Raw genomic sequence first — 12,245 nt, forward strand, 5'->3', positions numbered from 1 at the left:
TAATAACAAGCTATTTTTGTGGCTAAGAAACCTTGCAAGGTGCTGTCTTTAGTATAGTAGAATACAGAATTATGCTTCCTAGTGTTGTTGTTGTTTTTTTTTTTGTGGTGCATGTTGACATATTTTATGTAAACTCAAAATAAAAACATTTACAAACCATCATCAATTTATTAGACAGTTATTTGTGTCTACCGTTACCATGTTCATTCTGTAATCAAAGTGGAAACATGGCTGATTCATGCTGACTATATGGATGTTCCCCAGTATATGAATCTTCTTACACATTATTCCCAATGTAATTATGGTCATCTCACCACCCGCCAAACATATGTTCAATTTTCAGCCCGTGACAGTCTTACAAATTACACCAAAACTAATGGACCAAGAACCGTTATTGCGAGTGTGTAATGGACTGAGAGTTGTTATTGCAAGTTATTTATCACAAAGTGTAGAAACATTATACCCTCACACTATCATCGTTGCTCAGCTAGTATTTTATTACTACAGTTAATCACTATTTCTACTGAGTTATTTAGAAAATGCTATTCAGTTATAAAGCAGTACAGGATGTTTTCCGCAATCCTGTTTACTTTCTTAGGCAAATAGATTTCTTGTAAGAGGCATTTTGAAGAACTCACAGGAAGATAAAACAGATGCCAACATGAAGGGAGAAATAACAAACTTCAGTACTGCAAACTAAGCTATTCGGAGACATTAAATCAGCTGAAGTGACTGAATATATTGTGAGAAAAGTCCATTAATTGATCTGTGTCTAACACCTATGTACCATTTGGCATTGAAGACAATACTGAATCAATATTCCTAAGCAAGTGTGCACAAGCAAAATGCCTTAGAACGACAAGCCATTTTCTGCATAGCTTAACACTTGAATTACTAGAGGAGATGCATGTCTGTTGTTTGGGCTTTACAGTCTACCTTGCACTGCATCGCTCACTGTTAAAGATATAGTTCACCCAAAAACATCTTGTGAAGGAGAAAGCAACATTATGGAATGAGGACTTGTGTTTTAACCAGAAACAATGATTTGAACTTAAATAATATCTTAATGATGGATTTCTTTCTTACAAGCATGCTGCTTTTTGCTTCAAAAGACATTATGATGGACTGCAATCATGTGGTTTACTTGTGGATTATTATAATGCTTTTATCAGCCGTTTGGTGACGGCACCCATTCACTGCAGAAGATCAGCAAATTTTCCTTTTTTGGTGAACTATCTCTTTAACTGATTTGTATTTCGAAAGCAAAGGGTAAAGATTATGCTGAAAACATAATTAGGTTTCAATTGATTTGCCATTGGTAAAATAAAGCCTTCAGTTGTCTCTTGTGGCCTTAAGCAAGACCTTCATATACGTAGGTCTTTGTCCTATTGACCCCCAGAGCCCCGAGGCTGATGAATATGTGAGATTCAAAAACAATGACGCAGACCAGAATGTACTAATGAGTTTATTTGTGAATAATGTATGAAATTCATTTCCAGAGCCCGGTGTTCATATGAGTGCTAAATACAGCCGTATATACACTCGTGGTTATACTACTTTTACTGAATGGGATCACAGTGTTATTTTTCCAATTTGTGATATTAATCTCATTCTTTCTGTCTGTCTGTCTCTATTTATTTCTCTTTCTGCAATATCTAACCAACAATTTATCCTGACAGCTGCAGTAGATGTTGGAAGAAAATGGTCTGTTATGTTCTCTTCTGAACATGATGTTCTTTTAGTGGCTTCCGGTTGAAGTGAAGAAAATTCTTTTGCTGCATATTTCACCTTAATTACATGAAAACATTAGACAGACACTTTTTAGATCTTAATAAGACACAAATTACACAGAATTTTTCTTATCATGTCTGTGTACAATAAGAAATATTCATGGCAACCACTGAGACCACCGTCAGAGCAATAATCTTGATAAAAACAGATTTAAAGTGAAACAGGTTTCATTTCTACAGACATAGGCGGAGGGTGAACCAACTCCAGGGTAAGGCTAAATGCAGCCAAATCTATTAACTACAAACCCTTTTAAACCTGTCTTTTTTAGACAAGAACAAGACATTTCATGTAGGCTAATAAAATATGTTTAAAGGGACTGAATTTGCATTAAATGTGAACATTAGAAATTGATAATTATATTCCTCCCCACGGTTATTCAAACAGCTAATAAATTATGTACAGAACTGACATTATCATTTACTTTGATCTATCGCACACTTGAAAAAACAAAAGTATCGTTATAATCACTAAAACTGTACACACTGCGAAAAGGAATCCCTTACTTACGTTGTATGTACATCCGCGCTTTGTTTTTTTATGATGAGAGAATTCGCGGAATTCAGTCATCGAACCTGTGCGCATTCAGCAAAGCTGATGAGTTTCAGACATGACTCATCTAAACGCCTCTGATTGGCCATTGCATTCCTAAGCTCAACAGAATCGTGTGTGATTGGTTATGATGCGCAACACTGTAAAACGCTTAAAATGAAATAATGAAATACGGTGCAACATGAGCAAATCTTAATTTAATGCCGTAGTCGACTCTTTCTATTCATTTGCATTTTGTTAGCAACAGACGTAATAGATTTAATTTGTTTGTGCAGGGGCATGTTTGTCCAATTTAGTGCCATTTTTGCCCCAAGACCCCGTGGCCAGGGGAAGTCACGCTCCGCCTATGTCTACAGATTATAGAATCACTTATAAGAATGCTATTTGTGTTGCCTAGTCAGTTTCAACATTCTGCATTTAAATAATAAGTTAACAAAACAAAAAAAAGCAGAAGATTTACTTACCCTTGGTCTAGTCCAGTAGTACATAAGTTTGTTTCTGCATCAATATTTGGAGAAATTTTGCATTTAATTACTTGCTCACCAATGAATCCTCTGCAGTGAATGGGTGCCGTCAAAAAAGAGAGTCCAAACAGCTGATAAAACACAAGCCCTCTATCCATAGTAATGCCTTTGCCAGTGAAAATGTTTTCTCATCTGAATCAGGAAAGATGTATGCACAGATCAAGCACTGTTTACAAGTGAAAACAGTTCTAAACTAATATGTCTGTGGATTTTGATTTGAGAGGGCAACAGCGGATGGACTTTATCATCACTGAAGGAAGCCTTATCATGAATTATGGACTAAAACATTATTCAGGACCCAGTGAGGTCCCAGGCTCCGTGAATTTTAGAAGCAGCCCTGTTGATTTCAAGTGACCAAGATCAGCCTTGTTGTAGTCCATGGGAAGCTGTGGTTTCTCTCATACTTCTTGACCCCTCTGCACCACACCACATTGGCATTCTGTTTGGTGGGCCAGGCATTAGAAGAGGGGGAGCATTTTCAAAACCTTGACATTTTTATGTGAATGTGGTGAACCACATTTGATTTGTGAAAGATTCATGGCTGGGTGGAATTTTGGGCTGCAGAACAAATGGTGGCTTTTGCATGTCTCTCGCTTTCAAACCGAAGATTCAGCCCGTGGCCATACAGAGGATGAAGGTTAAGAGCAGGAATTATTTCTAGCAAACTTCCTGACCTATTTACACAAAATTTATAGTTATTTTGTGTGATTCTGGCTTTAGTTTTGTAACATTTGAAGGATTAACTGGACAGAAACGCATATTTATTTCTAGTACTTTTAGAGCCATTATGTATTCTTTTTGATTTGCATTGTTTCTAGGACATTATTGAAATGATGGCACAATCGTGCAGATATGAATCACACATCCAGTGTGCCATCACTGAACAGCTGGATTTGTCAATATTGCAATAAATGCAAGATTCCAGGAATCCATCTGGCACCTAGGTTTCTTCCACATCTGCCTCGTAGAGAAGACACTTACTATGTGCCCTCATCTGTAAACGCTTTGCTAATTGTTTAAGGAAATAGCTTTACTTGTTTTCCTTACTGTGAATGTCAAAGAAACAAATCAGTGGAAGACTCTGCCCTTTCAACAATCATATTACTAAGACACTTGAGCGCTTTATTGAAATGAGGGAACAAAAACAGAACCTGTAGAGTCTGTGTCTGCAGTGCTTCCACCCACAGCTCATTCCTTGCGTCTTGTTTCAGCTCCAATGGGATCCTATCCAAAATTTCTCGATCTAGAGCAAACAAATGAGCAATCAGCGAAAACCCGAAAGCAGAATGTAGCAAAACAAAATGAGCCTATTACAGTGCAGACTACTACATAAAGCTTATAACTGCTGCTTGAGAACGGTTAAGAATAACTGCCCGCTGATCAACAGAGTTCACATTCCTATCCACAGAGATCCACTTCTGGATCAGCATGGCCGTGTTCATGCCAGGATAAATACCTGTTTTTATTTCTTGTGCCAGAGGGAAAAAATATGCATCTGGGTTGATTTGTAATGTCTGGCAAGTAGCGAATAATGTTCCACCTCTTTGGAAAATTGCGAGCCACTGTCTTCTCCTGACTTGTGCCCTTTGATTGCTCTGGGGATCTAAACCAAACCTGCTCTCGGTCCCGTCTCAAAGTTTTGCTAAATATTTTCATTTCAGGCTGCAATTTTGTCATGTTTATTATTAAGAAATTATCTTACCATTTGGCCTACACCCTCATTCCACAGTCGAACTTTATTAGAGTCAAACTTTATCAAAGATTATTCATTCTCACTAAGCTGACCATGTTAAAGATAATCATGTTTGTATGCCTTGGTCAACACGATTAACACAACACTAGAAGAATTAAAACTTAATAATAATAAAAACGTATTAAATAGTTGTTCACCCAAAAGTGAAACTTCCGTCGACATTTACTTTAATTGTATGGAAAAGAGCTGCTTGGACATTTTATAAATATATCCATTTGTGTTACAAAAAAAATGATAATAACAAAAATTATTTTCTTTAATATAACTCAAATAATTCAAGTTTCGATAGTGTTGGACATTAACCCTGCATGTTTAGTCTGTATGACAAATGTTAAAAATGCTGATTATTATTAAATAAAGGCTATTACGTGTTGTGATGCGTGTGTTTTAGTGATAGAAAACGGAAGTCAAATTTAACATTTTAATTGACAATATTTGATGTTTTTCTAAACTATAAAATAACCATGATTCCAACTATTCCTTGAAATAAAAATGAAAGATTTGAAACTTGCACAATGCCATACTTCTAAAACACATCTTTAAGCACATCCTTGATTTCCAACATTAATGCATTTGTGTCTTGTAGTCCATATTGACTGGTGGCCTTTTCAAACCATATTCTACCCTCAATTTGCAGATTCATTTTACACAGTTGGACATGGGAAGAGCAGAAACAGAATGTGGTTTTTGCTAAATAAATAAAGTAAAACTTTGCTCACTTTTAGACTTAGTCTTGGAGACTGAAATCAAACAGAATCCAAATGGCTATATTCACAAGATTATTAAGTGAATGGGTGAATGGTGCTCTAAATGGAAAATCCCTGCTGTAGCCAAGCACCCGACTCCTGGTTGACATTTCTGAACAACACCACATCTTTGAAATGACAAAGAAATAAATGACACACTTCATCTGTCCATGTTAAGGTTCCAGTGTCAATAGTCTAATGATGAGCTTCTCAAAAGCTAAACATCTGTCTGATGACATAATGAGAGAGACCTGGGTGGTTCAAAACTTCTCTAACTTATTGATGTGGCTGATATGTGGCACTATTCTCCATTTTGACATCAATCAGTTCCAAGCACGATCGAGTCTTTGCGCTGTAAATATTTTCTGCTATCCAGCGTCTTACTTTAGTCTTACTTGAAAGAGAAGATTAAAAACTATTTTACTTGAAACCGCTATTTTCATTTAAATTTGATGTATTTTTTTTTCTTATCTGAGGCAAATGTTTCCACCTCAGTCACTTCATTATACACTCAGTTTAGCCATTTTCCATAAATTCAATGGTATTCAAGGAATATGGGGTTAGTTCTGGGATTTCCAATTATTTTGAAAGTTTTTGTGTGTGTGTCCGTGTGTTTTGTTTTTTTCTGTTGTTCCAATAAATAAAGTTCATGGTCATGGAACAGACACAGGTTGTTATTTTTGACAGCAACATCATTGTACTGTAAAATGATTATGCAGCACAAAACAATTATCGACATTGTTACAGTTAAAACGCATGTGACAACTTGCCCCAACCTCTTATTTATCAACTAATATCCTTGTTCTGAGAACATAGTTAAACTGATAAGTCCAAATCTTGTTTAATTGTAATGTGGTTTAACTGTGGTCACTTCTTTACACAACTATAGCGACAGAGAATAATACTCAAATTTTTGTTTAGGACAGAATGCACTAAAAATATATTGTAATTAAACAACAGAATGCATTAAGATATATTGTAATTAAGCAACAGCTGAACTACGTTGTTGAACTACGTGTTGAAAAAGGAAGCACCCCTTTTCAAAACCTTGTATTTATTAAGAAATAGCCTGTGTGACAACCAGCCACTTTCCCTTTTACTTCACATTACAATTCCTGTGCATGTCATATAGAGAGTTTTCATTAAGACCTAATTAAACCATAGGTCTTAAAGCAATTCAATGCATATTAAAATCCAGTCAACAAATACATAAGCTGTTCAGTCTTTGAGAAGAAATCGTTGCTTTAAACACTCATGTCACCGCTGCGGCCTAGTTTTTCTCTTGCCTTCTTTAATATCACCATGTAAAAATATTGCTGTTAGTCTGAATCCAAACCACAAGTGTGGAGCCACTCTAGTTTGCCAGGTTGAAAAACATTAAGCAAACACAGACACCTGCCTTCAATCTACAAAAATCTGGTTTAGTGGAACATTCGACAGTATGTTCAAGGTCAGACCTAAGAGGGCAGGGAAAAACGAAATCTCAAATACTGAATCAGGTAGACATATCTGTCTTTATCATAAGAATAAGTAATTTAGTATTTAATGCATGAATACCTGTCACTAGCCTAAACTTACTGTGTGCAGTTGCTCAGTTAGCTTGTAATATAGTGGCTTTACGCTTTTTACTTTAATAACAGCACCATCTTTGTATCAGAGAAATGCTCAGGCCGGTGGTAAGAGTGATTCAGACTCACCTAAGAGCAGAGAGCTTCATCAGGGAGGGGTTATATAGTCACCCGCATGTTTCCGTCTGAAACACACTGTACTCACTGAAGCGGTAGCTCTGAGCGCGCGCGTCCGCCGGTGGAATGTGCTGCCGTGAAACTACGAATCTATTCATCTGCATTTCGTCATTTAAAACTACTTGTTATCCTCTTTTGGGCTATTTTTTTAAACCTAGCCGAACCTGCATTACCTTTTTCTTTTAGGAAAGATGACCAGGCGCTCGTGTGGAGTATATGGATATGATGATGCAAAATTTTTCTTGTACATTCACCAGTTTAAGTAACGTTACATAATTTAATTTTTAACTATTTTTTTTCTTCAGTTAAAAGTAACATTTACTTTTGTTTACGAAATTATTATTTTTTTCTTTTGTTTACAGATTATTACATTAAAAAGTTTTTTTTTTTTTTTTTTTTTTTTTGACATGATGCTTTAATCCCAATGGATATTCGTAAATGACGGTAAGCAGTTGTATTGGTCTTTACTGAGGTGTAAGTAGATGCTGTGTCAAAGAAACCCAACTTTGTTGTAACATGCAATTTATATATTTTCCGAATCAGTGTTTTTAAATGCATCAGTGCAACCAACTATATGACTCACTATAAAATGACTCACTGTAGCATTCTTCAGGGGAGATGTTGACTCCAGGATGAAAGCATAGCATTGAGGGGGTCAAATGCAGGCAAATTAAACTTGAGGAATGTTTTAAAACGATTTGTGGCTGTCAGTAGCCTCTGTCAGAACATGTTTCTCTCAGCTGTAATGTTTGGCGTGGCACTGAATAGACCTTTTTTTTCTTGTTTTGAATGACAATGTGATAAACAGATATATAAATGTAATTTATCATTCTGAAACAAAATCTAAAATCTCATGTTTAATCTCATGTTTATCTAAAAGCTCATGTTTGTAAGTTTTAATTTCTTAGGATTTTGATACATTTCCTGTTTGAAGTCTGGGTGGGGGTGCTTTTTAAAATTGTCAATGAAATAAAAATATCTCAATAAATTTATAGTAAAATTAGCCAGCCATGGTTTCAGGAATTCACCATTAAATTTTTTTTATAATAATTACAGGATTGCATAATTGTGCCTATATTTTACAACTTATAACAATGTATTTCATTAAGTGATATAATGTTAATATATTGATTTAGACGGCTTAAAATCAGCTTTATTTTGCCTTAAAATACTGAACACCACCATAATAATACAGGTGGTATAGAAAAGCTACATGATGATTACTTTACACTTAAAAAGCAGAAGCAGAAATACCTAGTATCATCTTGGCAAATGTACTACAATAATCTTTAAAAAATATTTTTTCCTGTCCATAAAACAGAAAATGAAACACAAGAAAGGAGGATACATTTTAGTATTTTTCTGTAAAACCATACAAACATTTTTGCTGCATTATAGTACTGCACATATAGCTACTTTTAACTGTATGTGGATGATCTGAAAAAGAAATGGATTTACTGAAAGTTATCTCTTTCTTGACACATTAATTGATTGGCGTGACAAAACATATTACATAAGAAATTGGTTCAGAAGTGCAAAATTACATTGTTTATGTCAAAATGTATTAATAGATGGCACTCGCTACATTAAACATGCCATGTGATGTGACATTCACACCAGTACATTTTTTTATATATATTTATGCTCTGTATTTTTATATTTGATCAAAAGTATTCAGTAAGCAAAAAAAATAGAAAGTTTTACCTTTAATGTGCACTTAATGGCTACACTACTTTTAGATTTTTTTGGTGTCTTTCAAATGATCTGTTCTAAGACATATTTCTCCATCCTATCAGCAGCTCTACATGAAGATGGGAGCCCCGCAGCTAAACACTCCTCTGAGTTAGCCATGCATCACTGCAATTCATCAGGCGCTGCGCCACTCAGCCCATTTTCCAATGACAGTCAATGGGAAGGACAGCCGACCTCTCCATCACTTGCAGACTCCGAGAATGTCACCTCGGAAAGACCGATCCTGAGCGGCCCTATAGCTGCGATGCTCTCGATGACCCTGGGGATCCTGTCTAATATTGTGGCATTATTCATCCTGGGAAATGCATATGCCCGCCTACGTCGACGATCCAAAGCATTTCTCCTGTTCGCCAGCTCTTTGGTGGCCACGGACTTTGTGGGGCATGTCATACCTGGTTCAATAGTTATGAGGCTGTATCTTTCTGGAGGTGTACCCTCTGAAGAATACAACCGGGTAGACCCATTGTGTCAGTTTCTAGGAGGCAGCATGGTGTTTTTTGGACTGTGTCCGCTCTTTCTTGGTTGCGCCATGGCAGCTGAGAGGTGTTTAGGGGTGACAAAGCCACTGCTCCATGCTTCGCTGGTTACGACCACAAGGACTAAGCTCTCACTTTCTGTCATCTGGTTAGCAGCTCTTTGCATTGCTCTTCTGCCCTGCTTTCAGCTGGGTTCATATACATACCAGTATCCTGGAACCTGGTGTTTCATTAAAGTGCTGGAGGACACAGAGAAGGCAGACGTGGCCTTTGTTATGTTGTTCTCAGGACTGGGGTTGACATCCCTTGCTGTTGCTTTGGTGTGTAACACCTTAAGTGGACTGACGCTAGTTTTAGCGAGGATACGAAAGAAACCCTGTAACCGTCGATCAGCTAGATCCCATGATATTGAGATGGTGGTGCAACTTGTAGGCATAATGGTCACATCTTGTATCTGCTGGAGCCCTCTTCTGGTGAGTATGAGCAGTGGGTTTAGTGGCCCCATCATAAATTATGCCCTTTATATACTGGCATAATATTGAAACCATAAAACTACTACAAACATGAAAACTGTCTTGAGAGAAATAAGTACAAAACGCTCACTAAAAGAACACACTGTAGTTAAAATCAGTTAAAACCAAGCACAAAAATATTAATTATAGGTACAGTCAATTGAAATATGTCACATATGCGTATAGGAACATACATGTATATAAACTAAAGACTTTATAGGAAATATATCTTTAGTAGACAAGTTTTTAGACAAATTTATAGAGTAATTGACCACATTTTCACTCCGATTGTTGACAGTATGTTGACAGTCTTTGAAATTGTTGCCCAGATATTCTTGAAAAAACATGACAAGACTTTGGCAACAAAGTGCTTTTTCTGCCATGCAAACATGCTTAAAACAAGAAGAAACGAAAGCATTTCAAATAGCAACAAAGTAATTATTTCTGTGACCTATTTTGTGCATTTCCAATAACTTGAGCACCTTTGAGGTGTAACAGGACGACATCACCAAAAATCTGCCTCAGTGGAATAAAAAATAAATAAAAAAGGGTGCACTGGGTAAAAATGGGAACCTGGTCAAGTGCAACTTTACACAGCAGAAACCTGAAAACTTTTTTTTTTTTTTGGGAGTCTATTTTAGATTTTTTTTTTTATTATTCCTCTGTTACAGAGGAAGGTTTGAATCTGTGGACAATGTACTCCATATAAATAAAAAGTTTAAACATATAAATAGAAGCCCATTTATGCCACAGAGTAATCAAAACTACAAAGCTAATTGCAATTTTATATATATAAGCTGCGACTTTATGTCACATTGTGATTTTATATTTATTTTATATTTCTTATTTTTAAATTTATCTCATGATTACTGATATTTTTTCTCTCTCTCTGAGGCGGAAACAGCTTTCAGTGTCTAAATTGTACCTGGAGACCTGGATATTTTGTCGTAATCCTAATGGTGTTTTGTCTTTGTCTCTCAACTTTAGATTGTTGGCCTAATTACAGTGAAACATTCATATGAGGGCTCTATCGGAAATGACCTTGCCACCTATAAGACCCTTATGATCATGGGGGTGCGGATAGCATCCTGGAACCAGATACTGGACCCATGGGTCTATATTCTTCTTCGTCGTTCCGTCCTCCAAAAGATTTACTTCATTACCAAACGCCCAACAGACTTCAAAGAAAGCACTTTTCGCTGCTGGGAGATCCATTCCTTCCCCAGCTCTGAGAAGAATCCTGTCAGTAGAATCTGAATCTGAGTGTGCATCAATAACAACTGGAGCTTTACGCCGTATCAGTCAGCTCTAACCCCGAGGATCTAACCTGGCACCTTTATTACAGCATGACTGCACTCTCTATATTAAGAATGTATTTATTTTAGCAAATTTGCACAAAGATAAATAAAGCATGAGATGGACATTCCTGTTACTCCCTGTAAAACACTAATAATAAGGATTTGGCTGGAAACTTTCAGAGCACAGCAATGAACTCTTTGCTCTCTTGAGCCTTAAATAAAGAAAATACACTGGTGTTAGTAACTGAAGCATTAATTCGGCCAGTGTTGTAGCTTTAGATCTGGGACAGTGTTTTCATGTGTCCCTATAGTTATTCCCCATGATGAGCTCCCTGAGCATGAAAACCGACATGACTGTAACAAGAAGCACAAAAGATATTTAAATCTTTGTTTTGATGAAATGTTCACCTAATCAGACTTTGTACAGCATGATCATCAACAATATATTACCTGTGAGGTAAACTCATATTTTATGTGGATAACATTATTTCCCTCACAGAAGGGGAAGACAGTTGTCCTTTACGTTTGTCTTGCATATATGTTTCTGTGCACAAATGCTCATGTGAATAAAAATGTTCATATTATTGTATAATTTATTCATTCTGTTATCCCTCCAATTTTCTGGAGGCTTCTAATGTTGTTATTTTATACTGAAAAGCATCATAATAAAACAAAACAAGCTTATTGTATTTGAATTTCATTTCTGTTGCTGCCTAATTTGATGCATGAAATTCAATAAACCAAGCTCTAACTTATAAAGAAACAATATTCCAAAAGCCAGAATAATGATGATGTAATGTAACTGTCAGTACTGTAAAGTTACTGTAAGAGGTAAGCTGTCATTAAATAGTTTAATAGGCTACAAGCTTTTCAACCAGTTCAAACCTGCAAAAATAAAGGAATATCATAGCCTACCAGATCATTGTATAGTAATTGTAATTGACAATTTTGAATAATAATGTGGCAACCTGTTTTTATACAGTCTATGGTGACAACCCAGCCCAAACAAAACATAAAAAATAATAAACATGAAAATGCACTACATAACAGAAATTTTTTAATAAATTGTTCCTGCAAGGTGTCTATGCATTCTTTTTAC

At 36.1% G+C, this 12,245-nt stretch overlaps 2 protein-coding genes across 3 annotated transcripts in view; one reads left to right on the top strand and one right to left on the bottom strand.

The window, feature by feature from the left end:
- LOC132161513 (glutaryl-CoA dehydrogenase, mitochondrial-like) overlaps nt 1-12,245 on the bottom strand; it is an 88,646-nt gene that overhangs the window by 45,875 nt on the left and 30,526 nt on the right. The gene's annotated exons all lie outside the window — the stretch shown is intronic.
- Nucleotides 7,401-11,820, top strand: LOC132160611 (prostaglandin E2 receptor EP1 subtype-like). Its single transcript, XM_059570252.1, has 3 exons — nt 7,401-7,552; nt 8,908-9,809; nt 10,836-11,820. The coding sequence occupies exons 2-3, from the start codon at nt 8,958-8,960 to the stop codon at nt 11,103-11,105; spliced, it is 1,122 nt and encodes a 373-aa protein (XP_059426235.1). The 5' UTR covers nt 7,401-7,552; nt 8,908-8,957; the 3' UTR covers nt 11,106-11,820.

The sequence above is a fragment of the Carassius carassius genome, chromosome 17 (genome assembly GCF_963082965.1).
Source record: "Carassius carassius chromosome 17, fCarCar2.1, whole genome shotgun sequence".
In the NCBI taxonomy this organism is placed as follows: Eukaryota; Metazoa; Chordata; class Actinopteri; order Cypriniformes; family Cyprinidae; genus Carassius; species Carassius carassius.

Coding starts and splice junctions, on each gene's coding strand:
- LOC132160611 (XM_059570252.1), top strand. CDS start 8,958: ATGCATCACTGCAATTCATCAGGCGCTGCGCCACTCAGCCCATTTTCC. Junction 9,810..10,835: donor TCTGCTGGAGCCCTCTTCTG/GTGAGTATGAGC, acceptor TCTCAACTTTAG/ATTGTTGGCCTAATTACAGT.